Source organism: Heterocephalus glaber, unplaced genomic scaffold (assembly GCF_053883595.1).
Source record: "Heterocephalus glaber isolate CG9 unplaced genomic scaffold, H.glaber_assembly_v1.0 deba00001610, whole genome shotgun sequence".
Taxonomy (NCBI): domain Eukaryota; kingdom Metazoa; phylum Chordata; class Mammalia; order Rodentia; family Bathyergidae; genus Heterocephalus; species Heterocephalus glaber.
This window is the reverse complement of record NW_028258381.1, coordinates 24,728,871-24,753,700: the sequence shown is the minus strand read 5'-3', so window position 1 is coordinate 24,753,700 and position 24,830 is coordinate 24,728,871. Positions and strand designations below refer to the sequence as shown.

Genomic DNA, 24,830 nt, shown 5'->3' with positions numbered 1-24,830 from the left:
TTAATCAGGTTAAGATAAAGACCTTCTATTCCAATTATCTGTTGGATTTTTATCATGAATGGGTACTGGATTTTGTTGAATGCTTTTTCTGCATCTATTGAGGTGATCATTTGGTTTTTGTCCTTGACTCTGTTAATACAGTGTATTACATTTATTGATGCACAAATGTTGAACCATCCTTGCATCCCTGGGATAAATCCAACTTGGTCAGGGTGTATGATCTTTTTGATGACCCTCTGTATTCTGTTGGCCAGTATCTTGTTGAGGATTTTTCGCATCTATGTTCATTAGGGAGATTGGCCTGTAGTTCTCTTTTTGGGTTGGGTCTTTCCCTGGTTTTGGAATCAAAGTAACACTTGCTTCCAGGAATGAATTTGGAAGTATTGCTTCCCTTTCAATTTCCTTGATGAATTTAAAGAGTAATGGCATTAGTTCTTCTTTAAATGTCTTGTAGAATTCAGCAGTGAAGCCATCCAGACCTAGGCTTTTCTTTGTTGGTAAATATTTTATTACATTTTCAATTTCACTCATTGTAATTGGGGTGTTTAGAATTTCTATATCTTCTTCATTTAACTTTGGCAATTCGCATGTATCTAGGAATCTGCCCATTTCTTCTGTGTTTTCCACTTTATTGGAGTAGAGGTTCTCGAAGTAGGTATTGATGATCCTCTGGGTTTCTGTTGGATCTGTTGTGACTTCACCTTTTTCATTCTTTGTTGCATTTATTTGTGCCTTTTCTTTCCTTTTTTTGATAAGGTTGGCTAAAGGTTTGTCGATTTTATCTATTCTTTCAAAAAACCAACTCTAGGATTCATTGATTTTTTTTGTATTGTTCTCTTAGTCTGCATTGCATTGATTTCTGCCCTGAACTTTATACTTTCCTCTCTTGTATGAGCTTTGAATTCGTTATGCTCTTCTCTTTCCAGGAGCTTGAGGTTCTGCATTAGGTTATTTATCTGAGTTTTCTCTGTTTTCCTAATATGGGCATTCACTGCTATGAATTTCCCTCGTAGAACTGCTTTCATTGTGTCCCATAGATTCCTGTATGTTGTACTGGCATTTTCATTTATTTGTAGAAACTGTTTAATTTCTTCTTTAATTACTTCTGTGACCCATTGGTTGTTCAAGAGGTGTTATTCAGTTTCCATGTGTTTGTTGGGGTTTTGTGGTTTCTTATGTTATTGATCTCCAATTTTATTACATTATGATCTGATAATACACAGGAGATAAGTTCAGTTCTTTTACATTTACTTAGACATGTCCTATGAGCCAGCATGTGGTCTACTTTGAAGAATGACCCGTGTGTAGCTGAAAAGAATGTGTTTTCCAATTTTGTGGGGTGGAGCACTTTGTAAACATCTATTAAGTCCATTTGTTCAATAGCTTGGTTCGGTTCTAGAGTTTCCTTGTTAACTTTCTGTCTAGATGATCTGTCTATTTGTGATAGTGGGGTATTGAGGTCCCCCACTACAATTGTGTTAATGTTTACTTGGTTTTTCATGTCTATTAATATTTGTTTTGTATAGTTGGGGGCATTTGTATTTGGTCCATATATGTTTAGGATTGTCATCTCTTCCTCTTGGATTGTTCCCTTCACAAGGATGCAGTGACCATCTTTGTTTCTCTTTATTAGTTTTGGTTTGAAATCTACTTTGTCTGCAAATAAGATTGCTACCCCTGCTTTCTTCTGGGTTCCTGTGGCATCCAGAATTGTTTTCCATCCTTTTACTTTCAGTCTATGAGTTTCTTTTGGAGTTAGGTGTGTTTCTTGTATACAGCATATTGTTGTATTTTCCTTTTTACTCCATCCTGCCAGTCTATTTCTTTTGATTGAAGAATTAAGGCCATTAACATTGAGGGTCATAATTGATAGATATTGATTTATCCTTGTCATGATGTTTTACTTTTGTTGGCTCTTTTACTTCTTATTTTTTCCCCCTTTCTCTTTAGTGTCTTACCTTACCTGGTGGCTTCCCTCTGTTGAGCCTCATGGAGTTGTGATATTCATTGCTTTTTTCTAGGATATTGTTTAGAATTGCTTGTAGTGCTGTTTTGGGGTTCATGGAATTTCTCAGGTGTTCTTTTTTGTGGAAGTATCTAATTTCCCCATGGATTTTGAAAGATAATTTTTCAGGATACAACAGTCTAGGTTGGAAGTTATTTTCTTTTAGGGCTGAAAAACATTGACTCCAGGCTCTCCTTGATTTGAGGGTTTGTGTTAAGAAGTCTGCTGTGATTCTGATGGGCTTTCCTTTGTAGGTGATTTGTTTCTTTTCTCTAACTGCTTGTAGGATTTTGTTTTTCTGTTGGGTTTCTGAGATCTTGACTATTATATGTCTAGATGCAGATTTTTTTTTGATCATGGCTAGTTGGAGTTCTATATGCCTCACTTATCTGTATGTCCAATTCTCTACCTCTGTGTGGGAAGTTTTCCACTATTACTTCTGTGAACAGCTTTTCAATGTCAATTGTGCTCTCTCCTGTTTTTTCATGGACTCCTATCAGTCTTATGTTATTCTTCTTTGCATCGTCTAGCAGTTGTTGGATTGATTTCTTGTGGTCCCTTACTATTTTTAAAAAATCTCTATTTTCATGCTCTCTATATCGATCCTGTCTTCTATATCTGATATTCTATCTTCAGATTCCCTTAATCTGCTGTGGATACTTTCACAGGAGTTTTTGATCTCCTGAATATCTGTTTGAATCTGTTTCATGGATTCCATTTCTTTCTTATGTTGGGTGATGATCGTTTCCATTTCTTATGCTGGGTATTCATGGCTTCCAGGGTGTTTCTGAGCTCATCTATATTTTTTATCTGTTTTCATTCTAGATCCTCTAAACATGTCTTTCACTGTGCTTACCATTGCTGTAGATATCTGGGAGATTATTTCTTCTTTGAATTTTTCTAGAGCCTCATTCATCTGTTTTGTTACTTCCTGTGCTATCAGTTCAGGGTATCCAGGTGGTTGGTTCTGGGACTTTTCCATCTCATTTCCCTCAAGATATACCATTGGTGGGGTGGAAGTCTGAGTTTGTGCCTTGCTTAAATGTTTCTCATTTTTGTTTTTGGTACTGTCCTTGGTTTAACTCCTGGGTTGATAGTTTGAAATTGCTTATTGTAGGTATCTTTGTTGCTTGTAATTAGAACCCTTATGGAATGATTGCTTCTCAGAGGTGTCTTCCAGATATAGCTGGTCTTTAAGTTTTGAGTCTCTACTGACTCTAAGGCTATCTCATTTTCCTTTTACTAGGAAGGTTCATTGACTAGATCAATACCAACACCTTAGCCCAAGTGATACAATCAGCAATACCATCACATTGAGTACATCTTTGAAAATGACATTTTGTGGTAGTTATTAATCTATCACCTTTAGCTGTGTGAATTAAATCAAGATCGAGGACCAACCCAACATATAGTGAATAAACTCTTCAATATAACAACTTTACCCTTTGGGATGGGGAGTTAGAAGGGGTTGGAGAGGGAGGGTTAGATGGGAAGAAGGATAGGGGAAGGTTAGCAGTGTGGCCAGAGGACACAGATGAGAAGGAAAAAGAGAATAATAGGAAAATAAAGAAGAACTCTGAATAAGGACCAAAACAGGGACAAAAAGAGAAGATGAACAATGTGGGAGAGCAAGAGAGTGAGTGTAAGAGAGAGAGAAAGGAAAGAGAAAAGAAAGAAGAAAAGAAACAGAAGGAGAGAAAAACAAATATTTGCAAAGGGTAAGAAAAAAATTAAAGATAAGAGGAGCAAAAGAAAAGAAAAGAGAAAAGGAAAACTAATAATACTAATTTTGGGAATAAAAATAACAATGAAGATGAAGGGCCTCTTTCAGGGTATGTCTCTACTGTCACAATAGACAATGTAGGTAGCAGTGTCCAGATATAAGTCAATGAGTCTCAGCAAGCTAGTCACAGACGGTGAGATTCAGGCAGATTTCTGGCTGCAAGTCTTGAGCTCCCTGTCCTCCTGTAGGGTCGAACTCTGCAGAGGTGTATTGCAGATTCCAGCTGCCCTTCCCCTGAAGATAGTCCCGGTCCAGATGGGAGGTGAAGATGACTCCCACTTACCCATTACAGTGGTCTGATGGTCCGGTGTCCTCTAAGACTTTGTAATGTGGAACCAGGTGGCTGTACAGAGAAGAGGCCAGAGGAGCGGCGCGGGGGGGGCCGTCGAGTGGATTGCTTCCGGGGCGCGGGCTGATTTGGCATGTTCCTCGGGATTCGCGATCTTGGTACAGCATCCCGAGAAATTATTTCTGATTTCATTTTTTCCAGATCCTCTTTTGTTGCCAGTTCCAGGAGTCCAGATGCTTGAGTATCAGATTATTTTATCTCGTTGCCCTTTTGGGTGGCCTTAGGTGAACTGGAAGTCTGGTTTTGAGACTAGTGTACGTGTCCTCTCATTTCAACAGATGCAACCTACTGCACCTTTGTTGAAGCAACTTTTTGCTCACCCAGTGGCCTTTAATTCTCAGCAAGCCTCAGCGATGCCTTCTTCTGCTCACCTATGTGCCAATTCCTTGGTTCAGAGTGGTGGCCTTCTGGATCCCTGTGTTGTACTGTTGTCTGAGCGGGGTTCTGGCTGGGGCCTGTGCACAGTTGGGATGGTATCTAGGTGTGCCTCTGGCTAGGGCCTGCCCCCCTACATACCTGTTCTCTGGGAGGGCCTTTGGCTGGGGGCTGAGCACCCCACTCACTGGTGTCTGGGCAGGGTTTTGGCTAGGTTCTGTGTGCACTTACCAATGCTATTGAGGCAGGCCTCTGGCTGTTGCTTGTGCACCTGTGCAGCTCTTTTTCTGGTGTGGCTTTGGCTGGGGGGCTTGTGGGCCCAAGCAACCAGGGTTGGAGCAGGACCCTGGCTCAATGTGCCTGCAGCTGTGCTGCTCTGGTCCACACTAGCTTCTCACTGGGATCTGCAAACACTTACTGATGGTATCCGGGCCAGCCTCTGGCTGTTGCTTGTGCACCTGTGCAGCTCTTTTCCTGGTGAGTTTTTGGGTGGGGCTTTTGAGCCCAAGTATCCAGGGTTAGGGAGGCACCCTGGCTGGACCTGCCTGCAGCCATGCCTCTCTGTCCATACTGGCTCCTTACTGGGTGATCACTCTGTTTGAAATGAAATATGTTATAGACATCTGATATTTGTTCTTGGAGTAGAATCTAAATCATGGAGAAGTGTTGGGGCAAAGTTGAAAATCCTGTACCTCAGAGCCAAGCCCTGTGGATGCTGGATGCCAAGGTCTGAGCACCTGTGTGTGGTGGCAGGAGCACCATGGACTCCTGATGCAGTGGGCCAGTACCTTCCTGTGCATGGCTGGCATTTGTTGCCCCCTCTCAGCAATGACTCTGTGGTAGAGAAGTCTGTCAAGTCCCCAAAGGACAAGAACAAAAAGCTGGAGGAAGGTGTCCCTGTGCACAGCCCAGCGGCCCAGGTGGCTATGAAGAAGTTTCTGGGGCAGAGCTATGTCTCCTTAAATTCTTTGCCTTCTAATCACTGAATTATTTTTGTGTTTGAATTGTAAGATTTCTTTATATACTCTGGATAAAACATCATGGACAGATATATCATTTGCAAATTTTTTCTCCTATTCATAGATCTTATTTCCCTTTCTGATCACATGTTGGTTTTTTTGGGGGGTTTTTGTTCTGTTTCCGGGGATCGAATTTGGGACCTTGAGCTTGCAAGGCAGGCGCCGGAACCACTGAGCTAAATCCCCAGCCTGATCACATGTTTTGCAGTAAAATTTTTAAATTTTTATTTTGTTTTGTTTTTGGTACCAGGGATCGAACTCAGGTCCTTTCACTTGCACAGCAGGCAGAGAAACCACTCAGCTAAATTGCCAACCCTAAATTTTTAAATTTTGAGGCAGTAAAATTTACATATTTTTCTTTACTGCTTTTGCTTTGAGTTTAAAATCTTAGAATCTGCTGCCAAATGTGATGCCAAATATGAGACTATGAAAGCTTATTGCCGTGATTTTTTTCTAAGAGTTGTATAACTTTATATCTTATATTTTTATATGTTTTGTTTATTTTGCGTTAGGTTTTGTACACAGTTGAAGAAAGGGGCAGGTATATTCTTTTCCATGGGATTATCCAGTTGTCCAAGCACCTTTTTTTAAAAAAGAACACCCTCTCCAAATCAATTGTTATGATGCCTTCCTGAAAATCCAACATATCATATGCACATATGTTTATATCTGGACTCTAAATTCTATTTAATTTATCTAATTTAACTAATTATCTACTTGTGTCAGTACCATATTGCCTTCATTTTTGTAGCTTTGTAGCAAGTTTTGATATTGGAAAGCATGAATCTTACAACTTCATTCTTCATTTTCAATATCATTTGAACCTCTTGAAATGACTAAAAACATTTGGGGCCAATGTTTGCCTTAATATTTTGGGGCTACTTAAAGTTCCATACAATTTTAAAAATTAAGTTGTCCTTTTGTACAAAGAAGCCAGGGAAAACTCTAGCACAGAATACATTAAATCTACAGGTGAATTTTAAGAGTGTTGAGGGCTGGGGATTTAGCTCAGTGGTTTCGCCACATGCTGCACAAGCGCAAGGACCCAAGTTCGATCCCCAGTATCCCCCCCTGCCAAAAAAAGAGTGTTGACCTTTTAGTAATAAAAATAGAATGTTTTGCATATTCATTTCTATCCTCTTTAATTTCAACATTTTGTATATTTTAGTGTATATCACTTATTTCAAATTCATTGCTGAGTATGTTACTTTTGATATTGTGGATTTGTTTGCTTTTGAACTGTTCTTTACAGTGTATAGAAATATGGCTTATTTTTATATATTAATCTTATATTCTGAAATATAGCTGAATATATTAGTACTTGTAATATGGACTAAAAAGTGTGAGAGAGTATCCTTGTATTTTAACTTATCTTGGAGGAAGATACTAAGGTATTACTATCATATTAGGTATAAATTTCTGATGGATGCTCTTTATCAGGTTGAGGAAATTCTTCTATTCCTAACTTATTGACTTTTTCTTTTTTAACAGTGTATATTTATGAAACATAACATATTCATCATGGTGAACTGGTAATATACATATTGCATCTCTATCTTGTTTACTTCCCTCTCCCCTCCTTTCTCCTCTATCCCCAGACCTGTTTGGTTTTTTTTGAAAAACCAAAAGTTGCTTTTTCTCAAAGTGTTTTTCCATGTTTTCCATACAATGTATTAATTCTATGGTATATACTACCTAGTTATGGTATATAATCATTTTTATATTTTGGTGAATTCAATATGACAATATTTTGTTGAGGGTTTTCCTCCAGAAATATAAGATATATTAATTTTTAGGTTTCTTTTCCTGTGGTATCTTTGCTCCTAAGTTTGGGGCAACACTGACTTATGAAAATTTTGGGGAAGTATTCTCTCTTGTATTTTGGACATGTTCCTGAATAATTTCTGTTAGTTCTTCTTTAAATATTTGTTAAAGTGCAGCATTGAAACCACCTGTGTCTGAGGTTTTCTTTGTAGATGGTTCTTGTTGTTGTCAGCATTTGCAAGGAAAAGTTAAAAACCAAATGAAGAGGAGTACAAGAGATGTAACTGTACACTAGAGAACCAAAGAATCCAGCCAAAGGCCTGTATCCCACAGCAATTTCCCACACAAGTCCAGCTGAAGACCTAAAGTCCAAGGCAATGTCCCCTATGAGTCCAGCAAGTGGTCTAGGCCCGTGACCATGTCTCACACTTGTCCATATTGAGGATCTGCGATGGAAGGCCCAAAAGCCAGTGGTGGAAGCCAGAAAACCTGCACTGGTGGGTGAAGGATTTGTGCCACCAGTCTGAGGGATCTACATTGGAGCCAAGAAGTGATGCTTATTGTGAAGATCAGGGCTCCCCTGACGAGAACAACAGCCATTCCCAGAGACAGAGAGGACCTCAGCTTCTCCCCCAATGAGAACAGCCAAGTTTGCATTAGGAAAACCAGCACAACAAGCTTCTCCTAGAAAACCAATAGCTCACAGTCCTCCTCTCCAGCTCTCTTTTTATGCCATTGGCAACAATCCTCAAGTGGGTCTTCCATGCCCAACCATGCTGATTCAGTTTAGCTGGGGATTTGAAGTTGACCATTAGTTAACCCACCACAGTTCTTGATTTTTAATTCTGCCTCATTGCATGTTTTAAGTCTATACATGGGGTACAATCATTTCTTTTTTAGTCAGTTTCTATAAAATGTTTTTACATATTTTGTTCATTTAATCTATTACATTATTTATATCATTGTTCTAATAATACAATTGTTAATAGAACTTCTTTATATTTCACTCTAGTTTTTGAATTCATAGAATTTTCTCTCTTCAATTTTTGTTTTTTGTTAGCATATGTTTGTAGTACATACTGATTACATTTCTTGTGGGGAGTTGATACATGTGCATAATAATTTCAATTATTTTTGTCCCTTATCTCCCCCTTTCTCCCTCATCTCTTGATTCCTTTTTCATTTGAAAAAGATCTATTTTTCTATTTCCTATTACCTATTATTAATTTTGCTCTTTATTGATATTTTGGATTTCTCATATAAAAGAAAATGAAATACTTAAGCTTCAGCATCTGATTTATTTCATTTAACATTATGGTCTCAAGATGCATTAATTTTTAATCAGTTTTTTGTTTTTAGTTCTTTTATTGGTACATTTTAGGTATACAATTCATTTACACTTATCATTGGGTGTTTGTACCTGTACATGATGTATCTTGGTTCTTTTTATTTTTTTCCTCATTACCTGTGCGCCCTTCATCCCCTCCCCACTTCCCTATTTACATAGATTCATTTCCCTTTTTTTTTCTTTTCTCATAGTTTTTCCTTTCCCTCTTTTCCTTTCCCCTTCCCCTCCCTTCACTTCTTCGTCTTTGGACCTTTTTTCCTATTTCAAATTATCAATTATTCATTTTAATCATTTTAACCCTTGTTTACACTATCAGTTTCTCACACTAGAGAAACTATTCGATATTTACACATGTATGTCCTATTTCATTCACTTAAAATTATGGCCTCAATATGCATTAATTTAGCTATAAATGACTCCAGTTTTTCATTCTTTATGGCTGAGTAGTACTCCATTTTATTAAAAAACCACATTTTCTTTATCCAGTTTCCAGTTGATGTGCACTTGGGCTGCTTCCAAACTTTAGCTATTACAAACTGTGCCACTATCAACATGGGTGCACATATATCACTGTGGTATGATTCTTTTATTCTTTTGGGAAGATACCCAGCAGGGGAATAGCTGAGTCAAATGGGACCTCTAGTCCTAGTTCTTTGAGGTATCTCCATACTGACTTCCACAGTGGTTGCACCAGTCTGCACTCCCACCAGCAATGGAGAAGGGTTCCTTTCTCCCCACAACCCCGCCAGCATTTGTTATTTGTTGATTTCTTGATAGCAGCCATTCTTTCTGGGGTGAGGTGGAATCTCAGTGTTGTTTTCATCTGCATCTCTCGAATGACGAGTGATGTAGAACATTTTTTGATATATTTGTTTGCTGCTTTTACTTCCTTGTCTGAGAAATGTCTGTTCATTTCAGATGCCCATTTTTGAATTGAGTCTTTGAATTTGGGGGGGTCTGATTTTTTTCAATTCTTTATATATTCTAGATAGTAGTCCTTTGTCTGAGGTACAGCTGCTAAAATTTTTTTCCCATATTGTGGGTTGTCTCTTAGCTCTGTTGGTGGTATCTTTTGCAGTGCAGAAGCTTTTTAATAAAATGAGATCCCAGTTGTTGATTCTTTTTGCTAGTTTCCATGCTGCTGAGGTTTTGTTCATGAAGTCTTTTCCTATCCCAATGTCTTCAAGAGTTCTACCTAACTTATCTTCCAGCAAGTTTAGTGTTTCTGTCTTAATATTTATATCTTTAATCCACTTTGATCTTACCCTGCACTGATAGTACAGGAAGTAACAAAACATATGAATGAGGCTCTAGAAAAATTCAAAGCAGAAATAATCTCCCAGATATCCTTAGAAATGGTGAGCAGAGAGAAAGACATGATTAGAAGATCTAGGACAGAAACAGATAAAAAAAATAGGTGAGCTCAGAAACATGCTGGAAGCCATGAATACCCAGCATAAGAAAGAAATGGAAACCATGATCGCCCAACATAAGAAAGAATATGAGAAAAAAATGGAATCCATGAAACAGATTCAAACAGATATTCAGGAGATCAAAAACTCAAATACTCCAAAAAGTATCCACAGCAGATTAAGGGAATCTGAAGATAGCATATCAGATATAGAAGACAGGATCGCAGTTAGAGACCATAAAAATAGAGATTTCTTAAAAATAGTAAGGGACCACGAGAAATCAATCCAACAACTGCTAGACGATGCAAAGAAGAATAACATAAGACTGATAGGAGTCCATGAAAACACAGGAGAAAGCACAATTGACATAAAAAATAACTTCACAGAAGTAATAGTGGAAAACTTCCGAGACAGAGGTAGAGAATTGGACATACAGATAAGTGAGGCATATAGAACTCCAACTAGAAATGATCAAAAAAAATCTGCATCTAGACATATAATAGTCAAGATCCCAGAAACCCAATGGAAAAAACATCCTACAAACAGTTTAATCAGTTTATTTCTGCTCTGACTTTGAATGCTAGTAATTTCAGTCATTTCTTTTTAATTCTGGGTGAGTATAGATAACATTTTGCCAATTTGGTTGATATTTTAAAAATAATATTAGTTTTTTTAATTTCCTCAGTTGTATTTTATTTTTTATTTCATCAGATTCCATTGTGGTTTTTAATATTTTCTTCCTTCTCTTTGCTTAGGTTCATTTGCTCTTTTTTCTTTAGTGATCTATGGTATTAGGTTTGATTATTAATTGGAGATCTCTATTACTCAACAGCTATAACTTTCCCTCTGGGTTCGGCTTTTCATTCATCATACACATTTTATTCTCCATTTTTTAATCTCAACCAGTTTGTAACCATCTTTTTTATTTTTCTTTGATCCACTGATTATATATGTGTGTATTTAATTTCATATATTTGTGAACTTTCCAATTATTTATATCTGTTTTCATTGTATGCTAGTTGAGAAACTTTTCCTGCATTATTTCTACTGTACTTGAACAGTATGATTAGTTACAGCACTTGACTAAAGCCTGATCTGTGCAAAGTGACTGTTCTAATCTGCCACAAACGAGAAGATGTCAGTGTTCAATCCTCCTCCTCTGATCAGTGCAGATGCAGCCACTGATGACACTGCTATGGTGGTGGCCCTCTGCGATGTGACCTTGCTCATGCAGTAGCCTGAAGCCAAAAGAAAGTGTCAGAAGGAATAGCTCCACATGAGAACTCTGATAACTTAATAACCAGAGTGGTGTACAACTGTAATTGTTCCACATAAATTTTGGATTTTCGTTGTTTCCTTTTTGTCTTTCTCCTACAGTATTTTTTCCATTCCTTACACCAGTGTTGGAGGCATTAAATATCTCCGTGTTTCCAAGAGATGTCATAAATTTTTTTAAAATATCAATTGAAGGGATTAAAGAAAGTCGCCTCAAAGAGAAACAAAAGGTAAAATCTGGTGGTAGTTACATGTGAGTGTTCACTTGTGGATAAATTCATGGACTGCATCCATATGATTTCTCATTTCTTTCTTCCCTTCCTTCCCTTTCTCCCACTCTCTCTCATTCCTTCCTTCCTTCTGATTCTCTTTCCTTCTGATTCTCTCTCTCTTCTCTCTTTCTCTCCCTCTCTCTCCCTCCCTCCTTTTCTCTCATGCATCTCCAGCACACCTTTATTCTTTATTATGAGAAGAATTCCACCAAAACACTAACTGTCTCAGGCTCACTTCAAATGTGCAACCCCTCCTACCTCACCCTCCCAAAGTTCTGGGTTTACAAATGTTCACCACCATGCCTAGCTTGTACATATGACTTCTGTAATTTTCTGTATTACCTTATGCCATATACAGGAACCTAATAAACTAAATGACGGTAAACATTATATATCATAAATGTAAGATAAGATTAATAATATCAGTAAGAACAAAAGTGAGGAAAAGGGATTTAGAAGATGGAGAAGGTAGGAACTAAAACTGAATCAAGCTTTATTATGTACATGTACGCATTCTCCAAGATAATTGCAAACTGTAGGTACTGCAAACATGTAGTAATAAAAAAATAAAAATTAAAGTTAGATGGAAAACTCTAAGAGAAAAATAGCTCTCCCATTTTAGGGAGAGTGCAGAGTGAGTCAAAGAGAAAACATTTAAAATTAAATGGTAGGCATGACAATTAGTTTATCATGGCATGCATACTGTTGAGATAAAATCTTTACAAAATTCCAGAAAAAAGAAACCTTGCACACTGTTGGAGGAAAGGTAAATTAGAAGAGTCATTACACAAAATGATACACAGATTTTTTAAATTATTAAAGATATAACTACCATGTATTCTAGCAATCTGGTATATGATATATATTCAAAGGAAGTGCAAGCAGTACATTGAAAAGATATTTTCACTCCCATGTTCACAGCATCACTATTTTTAAAAGTTTTTATTGATACATAATAATTGCATATATTATTGGCATTGCATGCTGTATTGCCATGCATCATTACAGCAATGTTCACAATAGCCAAGAAATAGAAATGACTGAAGTATACATCAGTTCATGAATGGATAAAAGAATTGTGCTACCTATACAAAATGATATACTATTCAGCTATTAAAAAGAGTGAAATCCTGTCACTTGCAACATGGATGGAACAGGAGATTGTTGTGTTAAGTGAATTAAGCCACCCACAAAAAGACAAGTACTGGGCCAGGGATTCAACTCAGTGCTTCAGCCACCTGCATCGCAAGTGCAAGATCTAAAGTTCAATCCCTTGTACCAAAAAAAAAAAAAAAAAAGACAAGTACTCCTTCCTCTCATTCATATGTGGAATCAAAGAATTGTTGATCTCAGGCCAGGGATTTAGCTCCCTGGCTCTGCATCTGCCTGGCATGTGCAAGGTCCTGAGTTCAATTCCTGGTACTAAAAAGAAAAAGAAACATTGATCTAAGAAGTTGAAGGTAGAGTGGTGGTCACCAGAGGACAGGAAGAATTGAGGGAGGGTCAAAAATCTGTGAGAACCAAGTTAGGTTAGTTAAGAGCCTGAAGTTCTCATGTGCTATTGTACAGCAGGTTGGCTATAGATAAATATAGTCTACTACATATTTTTAATAGTCAGAAGAAAGGATTTTGACAGTTTTCACCATAAACTATGAGTATTTGAGGAGATAGGTATTTTAACCTGATTTAAACATTATGCAGTGTACACATATCAAAACACATGATCCCCCATGAATAACCACAATTTTCATGTTTATCTGTATCTGTTAAAAGTAAATTAAGGAATAACAACAAATCTTTATCGTATTCTATTCCTCCAGTGAAGAAAAATTCTATTTATACCTTCATTTTCCAGGCACTTTACCTTCAGATCTTATATTCACAAAGAATCATTTTATGTTTCATGTTCTGTAATGAAAGGTACATTGAGGCTACCAGATTCAGTTTGTTCTCTGTTAAATTTGAGCCCATCGTGACCTTGAGTGGTCATGGGACCTCTCCAGGTTTCATGGCTTTGCTTCAAGTGGGCTATACACAATCATAGGGATGTCTTCATTCAGAGAGATATGACTGGGTATCACTAAAAATTGCATTGCATTCCAGGGTGGTGGTCTATTTCAAGATGAGTCCCTAAAACCTGCAGATGAGCTCTGGAAATGGCAGATTAATCTATGGGCCATTGGTTAAGAATTAAGGCAGGGGAACAAAAGATTAACATCCAGGACTTCATCCTGACCAAGCAGATGTGACAGGAGAAGGAGCTGCCACTCTCTGACCAGGACTCTGTGTTCAGGAAGTAGACAAGTCAGGATTGGGAAGTTCAAAGACTGAAAGCTATTGGACACAATGTCTGGTTTCACTCAGAGAAAAATCCTGTTCTCGAAAGCTTGTAGATCAATTTTTTTCACCAGTCACCCAGGCAACCTCAACAAAAATTTCTTATTCTCAGAAGGAAGTTATATACTGTATTTTACTGACTTACTTCTTAGTTTATGATTGATCTTCTGGTTTTGAAGTTTCGTTTCTGTTTCTAGCACCGAGTGGATTTTCTTCAGTTGATGATGAACTCTCAGAAATCCAAAGGCACAGTGTCTCATAAAGGTAACTAACAATGCCCCAAAGTCTAATGCTGGGGAATCCATGAGAATGGGGGTTGTTCTAGAGATGTACAAGAGAATTTCCAAACAGCAAAAAGTTTCTGGACCATTGCAGAAAGACACAATTGAATGAATATTATACATAGTAGTCAGAGGCACATTCCAGGAGCATGTACAGTGATGTTCGAATATTGAAGTCAATGTACACAAGCATTTTATGTCTGGATATCATCAGTGGTCTTGGATCATATCAGAACATATACTGGTTATCAGCTACCTCCAGACCAACTGCAGAATCACTATTGGGAAATTTGCACCGATACATCTAACAAGAAGGGATAATCTCTGAACCATGGTGATGTTGCCTGTGAATACATGGTGGACATGTTGGTTAGCTTAATCTGCTGTAAAGTGTTTAATTTTCCTCTGGTAATTATTAAGCACCTTTTGAGGAAAACCTTTGGAATTGTACTAGTACCTTCTTCTTTGTATTTTCATCTACCAGCCTTATCATCTGTGGATGGTTTTTGAGGGAAACCGTTATTGCTATGACTGTTACAAAATTATTAATTTCTAACTCCACATTTTCTTACATATTTATAGTCAATTTTTCAATGTAAGAATCAGCATGCCTGTCTGTCTCTCTACTTCCCTCCTTCCTTCCATTCTTCCCTCTTCCTTCCTTCCTTTCTTCTTTCTGTCTTTTTTCCTCCCTTCTTGCCTCCGCTCCTCTTCCCTTCCCTTCCATTTCTTTCCTTGTCTTTTCTATCCTGCCTCCCCCTTCTCCTCCCAGTTCCTTTTCTCCTCTTTCATTCCCTCCTCCCACCTTGCCCCTTCTCTCTCCCTTCCCTCTCCTCCACACTCTTTTGTTTCCATTCCTTCTGTCTTCTTTCCTATTTTTGTCAATCTCTTTCTTTTGTTTGAATAATCTGTAAAATAAACTTATTTCTTTCCATTGCTATTTATTTTGATGCTGAAATTCTGTCAGGTTTATCTACTTATTGAAGTCCTTTTAATATGGCTTCTGAGTCCTTTCTAACTGTTTTCCTTTTCACCATTCATTTTTAAAGTAATCTTTTAGAAAGGAAAAGGTGGGACCTAGGTGTGATTATTCACCTATGGATTTTTGCTTATGAATCTTTTTAAAGGATATAATTATGAAAGTTAAACGTATCTACATGAAACAGAAAAAAAGACATTTTATGTATCTATGTTCAATATCCATCCAGTGACATATAGGTCACCCCCAAATTTCCCTAATTTGTAACAGTTTTCTGTGACATCATTTCATTTTGGTCAGTTTGAAGCTACAATGATGTGACAGCCATCTGATAAAGTTCCTGAATTTAGCAGTTCATTCCCACACATCAGGGTAAATATATCATAAATATATCTATGTCTATAAATACATTGACATGTTCATTATCATCTGTCTAGTTGAATATTGCTTTCTGCATGAAGGAAATAATCTATAGTTTCACTGTTCAATATGGTAACTTCTCAATGCATGTGGGACATTTGATATGTGGCAAGTGACACTAAAGAACTAAAGTATAAATTGTATTCCATTTTAATTAAAATTTAAATATTCTTGTGGGACTAGTGCCTAACAGAGTGAGCAGGAGAGTTCTCAACTTTCAGTTTATAATTCAACTTCAATTCCTTTTTTTAAATTTATGCTGACTGGAAGAAAGACATTTTAGTGGAATATTCTACAGTATCATTACAAAAATTATTATCAATATTATTAAAGAAGAACTCTGCAGATCTCTCAAGCTCTCATTTTGTATTATGTTTAATTCTGAATTTTTTGATTGGAGCAGGCACAGTGTTTATTTCAAGGATTTGAGTATGTACATTTCCTAATCCGTTCCCTGATCAAGGAGACCAATGCCTGACTGTTCTTAGCATCTCTCAGGAGAAATTCAAGAGGGAGAACAACATCTATCACAAGGGCTGTTGTGAAATTAAGTAGAGCCAAGAGAGGGGGCATGTGCTAAGAAGATGATATCTGAGCCACGACTGAATATTGTTATAATGAATAGCTCAACATACCCTAATTTTTCCCATATTTCATGCCCAATATCTTTCTAGTCAAACACTGTTTCTTTTGCTACTCTAATGCCATTCATTAGACTAGGGCCAGTCACCACTGTTCTACCTGTTTTCTTTCTGTATACTTTCTGTACAAGCTGATATCACCTATTTTGAAGAGTGATGTGCCAGGCATTCTTGTCCTTGATGCCTCTGAAAGATTATTTGAGCTAGGTTTTAGATACAAATCATCATATTTTATGAAAGTTCAGATTTTAATGGGGTAGATCTTGGGTGGGCTTGGGATTCTGTGTTTCTAATCAGCTTCCAGTTGCAGCTGGTCAAGAGTGTCTGTGGACCACACACCAAGCACCAGCAGTTTCACTGATGCCCAAAATTGTTCCTAAAGTTCCCTCAAACATGTTTAGATGAAAGATCCTTTAATTCCCCCTACAGTGATTATTTAATATTGAAAATCCTTTAAAGTATTTCCAGCTGTTTTTTAAACTAGGATAACTTACTTTTTTCCTGAGAGAAAATGTTATCAGCAATTTTACACATTCAAAGTAGTTTTATGATTATCCAAGGGGGACACTACTGAAAGTTTGTATATTACACAGAAATAGTACCACTTGAAATTACTCAGCTATGTAACTGGTGAGGTTGGCATATTGAGGAGGAAATGACCAAGAGTCCTGTAGATCTTGATAAAGTGAATTGAAATTATTCTTCCTTTTCAGTCCCTGTTAGATAAAAAAAAGTGAAAGCCGCTCCCAGTGTGATGCTAATTTATTTTTTCATTTTTCTACCTGGTATTTGTGAGTTATATTTGGAATTTTCTTCATCTAAGTTGTGATGTTATGCATTAATTGGCTTTCCCTAAAATGCATTTCCTCTCCCATTAGCCCTGTCTGATCTGGAGCTCGTGGCCCAATCAATTATCTTTATTTTTGCGGGCTATGAAACCACTAGCAGTGCTCTTTCTTTCATTATGTATGAATTGGCCACTCATCTTGATGTCCAGAAAAAACTGCAGCAGGAGATTGATACAGTTTTGTCCAATAAGGTGAGTGGATGGTACCTAGAGAGGGAGGGAAGCATTGAACTGTTAACAATAATAAATCACTGTCTTGATTACTTTCTCATTGCTGAGACAAAAAATACTCAACCACCACAAGTTAAAGGATAAAAGGTTTATTTCAGCTCACAATTTGTAAAGTTTCCAGGTCATAGTCAGCTGACCCCATGGCAAGGCGGCCTGGCAGAGGGACATGGCAGAGGAGAAACAGTCCACAGCAGGGTAGGAGGGAAGCAGTGAGCAATAGCAACAGCAAGCCTCTTTTCCCACAAGCCTTTTGGATGGTGACAGTGAGACCTAGAGTGGGCTTTCCAATTATACACACCCTTAATCCCAGCAGCACATAACCTAGACCCAGTCAGCTCCAAAAAGTCCCACTTATCAGTGCAGGAGGCTTTGGCAGAACATCTAGATACAAGCCATAATACTCCTCTCCCGGACCCCAATGCACATTCCTACCGCAAAACCCATTTAGTCCATCTCTAAAAGTTACCGATGCCCTAATAGTCTCAGCATTGCTGAAAAGTCCAAGTCCAAAGTCTCCTCTGAGATTTAAGTCAAGTTCTTACCTGGAAGCCCCTCTGCAAAAGAAAAGAAAGTCAAACACTTTTAATATCCAATGGTACAAGATAAATACTCCCATTCTAAATAGGGGGATAGAGTAGGCCTGGGATTTATCTCAGGGGTTCCAATGCCTTCCTCACAAGTGCAAGGTCCTGAGTTCAATCCCTGGTACTGCAAAAAAAATAAGTCTGAGAGCTACATAGGGGGATAGAAAAAAAATGAGACCAAAAGGCAGGGACATACCCATGCCCATTTTTTTTTTTTTTTTTTTTTTTTTTTTGGTGCCGAGGATCGAACTCTGGTCCTTGTGCCCGCACACCAGGTGGAGAAAACACTGAGCTAAATCCCTGGCCCCCCGTGCCCTTTTTAAAGGTGGAAAATGCAGGCACTGTGTGACTATGAGTAGCAAGCTGTTTTCAAGCAGGTTTGTGGTCTGAAGCTGACAGCTTGTCATTTTGACACCTGCATCTGTGCAGGCAAAACTGTCCCTCCTAGTGTAGCTTCCATGCTTACACAAATTCCCCTGTTAGCCCACAAGACCAAACCCCTAGCAACAAGCTCAATATCCAGTCAATCAAGTGTCAACCCTCAGGGCAGTGGAGACAGGACTTCTACCCCACAAAACAGGATCGCAGTGCCAGAATCAGTGGTGACTCACCTCTGAGCACCCCTACTCCTTCACCAGCATGCCTTTGTACCACTTCCTACAATAAAAGTATTTTCACTTTGCACTGGTCTTCTCTGACTGCTCTTCCTCTTTCTATGTCACAGAAAAAGACAGGCCTGCTGGCAAGGGTGAGTCTGGTGGCCCCTAGATCCCAGACCCACCAGACGTAATAAAAGGAAGTCCAAAATCCAGCAGGGCAAACATTAAATCCTGTAATTCCATGTCTAGCATCCAATGCAATCTGTGGCAAGATCTGAACTTCAAAGGCCTTATGGCCCTATGGTATTGCTGGTGGTTGTAACTCTTGTCCCTTCTGTCTTGAGCCAGCCTTGCTCACTCCTTGTGGTTCTCCTCAGATGATCCACATTCCTGCCATCTCAAATCTTCTGGGGTGTCCACTGAACCTTCAGTTTCACATTCACAGCTTCACACACTGCCCTCTCAGTAGTATACAGCTTGGCCTCCTAGGCCATCTTCTGAAACCTGGGTGGAAGCCTTCCTGACTCCACAACTCTTGCATTCTGTATGCACCTACAACCAGCACCATGTGCACGATCCCAAGGTCTGCTGCCATTCTAAAACATGATGCTTTGGGGCTCTCTTCTAAAACAAAGTCTTCCACCTTTAAAATTATAAGGCTGAAAACAGTGGAGTCCTGCTGGTTCTTGTGATGTCCTTAGGCCATCTTTTCTTTTTTATTATTAAATTGTTTTATTGGTACATTGTAGGTATACAACACAATTACATTTCTCATTGGGAATTGTACCTTTACATAATGCATTTTGGTTCTTATTTTTTCCCCATTCCTAGCCCTCCCTTCACACCCTCCACCCTTCCCTATTTACAAAGACTTTATTTCCATTTTTTCCATTTCTCATCATTTTTCCTTTCCCTTCTTTCCTTTCCCCTACCCCTCTCACTTCCCCTACTACTTTACTATTGCCGAGTGCCGAAGTACTTGACTTTTAAATGTCAATCATTTCAGCAACAAATTTCTTCTCTGCTACATCTTTGCAGTTTTCTGGAGTTTCTTCTCTGGCCAAATGCAAAACTTTTAAAATCATTCTGCTGAGCCCTTTGTTCTTGATTATCAGCATAGACCTGACTAAAAGTCTCCAACAGTGGACATGCCTTCACATTAGATCACCTAGAAATTTTTTGCCAGATTCATTAGTCTGTCCCACTTAATATGAGTCTCAGGCAAAGTCTGAACAAGAGCAAAATGCAGACAAATTTTTAGTCAGGACCCAACACACATGATCTGGACTCCAGTTGCCAAGGGAGTCCTCCCCAAATGAAACCATTAGAGCCCAGGTTTTATCTAGCTTCATGCAGTCAGCATTCTCGTCTTCCAAGCACTGACCAGAATCTCCCATCAAGACTGCCTCACAGCACCCAAGGCTGCTTCTTCAGCCAGTATCTCTAAACCTTTCTGTACTCCTCCTGCAAGCCAGTACCAAAGGCTTCTGAACCACACAGCCAGGTAGTTCCACAGGGAAGACCACGCTTTTCTAGAACCAAAATCTGTCTTGACTACTTTCTTATTGATGTGAAAAAATATCTAACATTCACAAATTAAAGGGTGAAAGGTTTATTTCAGCCCAAAGTTTGTAGAGATTTCAGTTCATAACCAGCTGGCTCCAAGGCAGGTTGGTACAGCAGAGCGTCATGGCAGAGGAAAAACAGTCAATGGCAGGGTAGGCAGAAGGCAGTGAGCACCGGCAGCAGAAGCAAACCTTCCTTTCTCTTTTATCCATCCAGGCTACAAGCTTTTTGGTTGGTGCCACACACACCCAGTCTGGGCCTTTCTATTATCCATACCCAGAACTATGCTAAAACACTCAGTGAACTAATTTAGAAGCACACACTCTTAATTCCAGTATTATATACCCTGGATGCAGCCAGTTTCTGAAAGTCCCATCTGTCAGTGCCAAAGGGTTTTTTCAGAGAGCACATCTAGATACAAGGCAAAACAATCACTTTCCAGGATATTTGTTCCCAAATTTTTGTGCATTGATTTTCTTCAGCTCTATTAATAGGTAATATGCAGAGAGAAATGCAGAAGAAAATATATGTCTTGGATGCTATTCATAGAAATAAAAGCTCTTCATTAAAGTGTTTCAATTCTGTTGTACTCATTATCTGTTATAATAATAATATCTAATAGGAAACATCCACAACATCTCTAGAGTTATGGGCATTTTCAGTCAAGTGCCTGATTAGTTGACTCTACTGATACTGTTGGACATAGTTTGGCCTGGCTGCAGGCTGAGTGAGGGTGGACTTATTTGGGATGGGCAGGTTGACTCAGCTCTGTACACAAATCCTCTTGTATCACTTATGGAGCTAGAAGTGTAAAATCTAAATTTTGAACCAGGGTGTCTGACTGCTGACCCAAGCACTTAACCTATAAAATAAGGCCTCTTTTTGTCACACCAACTGATAGCCACATAGTTCCCATGCTTTTTCACATTTCTGCCTAAACTGATACTTTGTGAAGCAAAAAGACTTTGAGCTGACATGGCTGATTAGGCAGTGAGGTGGCCACAAAGCATCTTCTTCCCAGGTCACAGTGAAGTCCTTCCTGAAGCACCAAACATGAGACTGGTCTATCCACAGAGATTGGGATGAGTGTGGGTCCTGTGCTCCTTAGAATTTAAAATAGAACTGAAATTGTGTGCCCTGGAAGCACCCAATTGTGACCTTTTTTTACATTGGGAAAGTAGGTACTAGTTATCCCCCCAAATTACTTAGAGTTATATAGATGATATAGTGCTGTCAATTTTACATGTGAAGAAAAGGATAACTATGCTATCCTTATATGCTATAGTGTTACTCAGGTTTTTTCAATATAATCAAAAGCAACCATACAGTAATTTTAACTCAAAACAAGGATTTTGTCTTTTATATCTTCTGTTTTTCTTTAATATACACATGCAACCTCTTTGTTAAAAGATGACAGTGACATTAGTAAGTTTTCCTTGAGTGTAACTGTCATAATCTGTTTCTTATGTTTCCTCACATGAGAACGAAAAGCAGTACATGTTAATGTTGAGAATTTCAGAGTCTGGGCTGCGATATCTCCCAATGGTCTCCCATATGCATAAATACTCTACACTTCCGAGTGGGCCATTAAGCAGGTCACAGAAATTGATAGTTATTAAACTGTTTTGTCAATATTAAGGTCCTTCACCAACATGAGTTATTCTTTGGGCTTCCTAACACTTTACTGGTACTGCATAGCCTGAGTTGAAAGATAATACCAAAATATAATCCATGAAAATCTATTTCTTCCCAGACACCTGCCACCTATGATGCCCTGGTACAGATGGAGTATCTGGATATGGTTGTGAATGAAACACTCAGATTATACCCAATTGCTGGAAGACTTGAGAGGGCTTGTAAGAAAGATGTTGAAATCAATAGAGTGGTCATTCCCAAAGGGTCAGTAGTGCTGATACCAACCTATGCCCTTCATCGAGATCCCAAATATTGGAAAGAGCCTGAAGAGTTCCGCCCTGAAAGGTAAAGGGCCCTTGGGAAAATAAATTCTCCCTGATGCAGTCTGTTCTGAGTATGCTATAATGTCTCTTACTGGACAGGAACATCATTTTTGTGTTGAAAGATTAATTTTTTCGCACAGACTAATGTCAACAAGATTGAAAACTCCTGTAGGGGAAAGTGAATAGAAAAGATCTGTAGCTTGCAACTCTCATAACAAAAGCACAATGGATTTTCTATGTCCAACCAACAAAACATTCTTTATTCAATTGCTTGGGGATGAAGGTCTCTGACATTCTTGAAACAGTAAATATTGTGGTATTTACGCTTCATTAACTTTTTTCATGTACTATTATGGAACCAGGTTCAGTAAGAAGAACAAGGACAATATTAATCCTTACATATACATGCCTTTTGGGGCTGGACCCAGGAACTGCATTGGCATGAGGTTTGCTTTCATGACCATGAAACTTGCTATCATCAGAGTCTTGCAAAACTTCTCCTTCCAAACATGTAAGGAAACACAGGTGAGACAAATCTTTCTGTACAAATAATGATTTACCAAAGATTTTTTAATACACCCAAGGTACTATTTAAATAAAAGTATATGCTTGCTCATTCTTTATTCCTTTTTTCTGTGACCAAAAATCTCTTTTGGGCCATCTATACAATTTTAGGGTCCCTTGATTTTGCAGTTTTAAATATGTGACTTTATGAAGACAAAATGTAAAGTATCTTCTAAACTCTCTGCGGGGTGGCATGGTATGATTATATGTGGTCTCTTTGCACTTGAGGAATGCTTAAATTCAACTGTAAGTCATCTGCAGATGGCACATGTTGTGCACAGTTATAAAGTGCAATGCTCATGTTGTCATATTTGAATGGTGCTCTCCTTATCACAGCTTACAGAAGCTCCCTCGTTACAGTGGTCTATTTTCAGGACTCGCACATTTGGATATGCAACTCCTCTCTGGCTGTAGGGTTTCTACATGGCAGAGGAGAATAGAGCTGGTTTTCATGTTATGTGTGGCTTCAGGCAAGCTGTGTAGCTGCTCTGAAAGTGTAGATAAATGGCCTTAACCCTTTGGTTAAGGCATTTGGGCATTCTGGCATACCTGGAATGAGGTAGATACTTGCTGTTAGCTCTCGGGTAATACTTTGCACACTTCATGAGGATTTGCTTTCTCTCCTTACACTGAGATCAGCAGTTACTATGTTGGAGAGTCACAAAAATTGAAGAACATGACAAATGAGAATTGGGTAAAGAATTACTTACAAAATTATAGGTCTCAAAAGTTCCCCATTTATACTATCACTGAAAGCCAAGAGGAGATGTCAGAAAACAAAGCTAAGCACAATTGCCCTGAAGGCCTCTTTCCATCATCAAACTGCATGGTTTCAAATGACAAGAGTGACTAGACTCTAGCAGTGAAGAACTGTCCATATAGTTGAAATGTATAATACCTGCTCAGGCTTCCCTTGTAAGTCTCAATAACACCAAAATTAAATTTTTGTGGTTTTCGAAAAATAGTTTGCCACAATGTCTAAGGATAAGGTGTAAATTATAAAACTAATGGTATTTACTTTAAGTTATATAAATAAAGTTTAAAAATTAACATGATTTTGTCTTAGATCTGGTACAGAAGAGGTGTTCATGATGTATTTTTTAAATGAGCAGATGGATTAGTGTTTTCATTATTCCAAATCTTGACACAGCTTAGAAAATACAAATATAAGTGATTCAAGGTACATTATACTTAAGACAATTTTCGTGTATTTGTAAATCACTCCTATCTTTGCTGTACATTTTCCACTTTGGACTGTTGTTGGTGGTACCATATCGATCATTTTCCCATATGTTTGTTTTACTGTTCCAGATCCCTATGACATTTAACGATCAAGCACTTCTTCAGCCAGAGAAAGATATTCTTCTGAAAGTAGTGTCAAGAGAGGAGACCTTAAGTGGAGCCTAATTTTTCCTATGATCTTCTGCTATGTTCTCTTCTTCATGGAAGCTGTGTCATAGAACACTAGTGATTGATTTGTCAAAAAAAATTAGAAATGAAAAAAATGGACTTAATCTGCACTTGATGAGTGATTGAGATTCTGGACCTTCATTGTGCTTGCTTACTGTGTGTGTAGGGTATTATCATATTAGTGGGAAATAGGTAGACACCCTCCCTGGGACACATGACTACCTGTACCTACCCACATTTAGCATGATAAACACTTCTGATCAGAAATAAACATTCATCACTAATTTAATTGAAAAGTTTTAGTGAAAATAAGAATTTCTTCATGACACTAGGGGTGAAATGTATATCAAATGTTTCCTTTATAATATTTCTTACTAAGAATTTTATTAAGGCAGTGAATTAATATCCATCTACAAAACTATGACATGACTCTCTGCTAATTATGGAGGATCATACAACTGAATCATATAAAACATTTTTTTGTTCATCATAAATGAGTGGATGCATGAGGACTGTATAAAACACAATTTGATTATAAAGAGATAGGCAGAGTTAATGTACTGTGACTTTGCCCATGTTCCTTGGTAGGTATACTCATGTCATTTATACCACATTTGAGGCACATATTTTTTCTAACACTAAACAACCCTTCTGAGTACAATAGTTGTTTTTGGTTTTTTCTTTTAAGTTTCTTGATACATTTTAGAATATAAAATACAGTTATATTCATCATTGGGAATTTGTACCTTTGCATGATGTATCTTGGTTCTTAATTTTTCCCCTTCCCCTGCCCTCCCTTCACCCCCTTCAC

General features: G+C 38.1%; 1 protein-coding gene across 1 annotated transcript in view; it reads left to right on the top strand.

Annotated features, from left to right (window-relative positions):
- LOC101699762 (cytochrome P450 3A9) overlaps nucleotides 1-24,134 on the top strand; it is a 48,615-nt gene extending 24,481 nt beyond the window's left edge. The window contains exons 8-13 of the mRNA XM_004840239.4: nucleotides 11,433-11,560; nucleotides 14,137-14,203; nucleotides 17,139-17,299; nucleotides 21,841-22,067; nucleotides 22,408-22,570; nucleotides 23,921-24,134. Coding sequence (XP_004840296.2) covers nucleotides 11,433-11,560; nucleotides 14,137-14,203; nucleotides 17,139-17,299; nucleotides 21,841-22,067; nucleotides 22,408-22,570; nucleotides 23,921-24,016 — 842 coding nt within the window. The 3' untranslated portion in view covers nucleotides 24,017-24,134. The remainder of the gene's footprint in view (nucleotides 1-11,432; nucleotides 11,561-14,136; nucleotides 14,204-17,138; nucleotides 17,300-21,840; nucleotides 22,068-22,407; nucleotides 22,571-23,920) is intronic.
- Nucleotides 24,135-24,830: the final 696 nt, after the last annotated feature.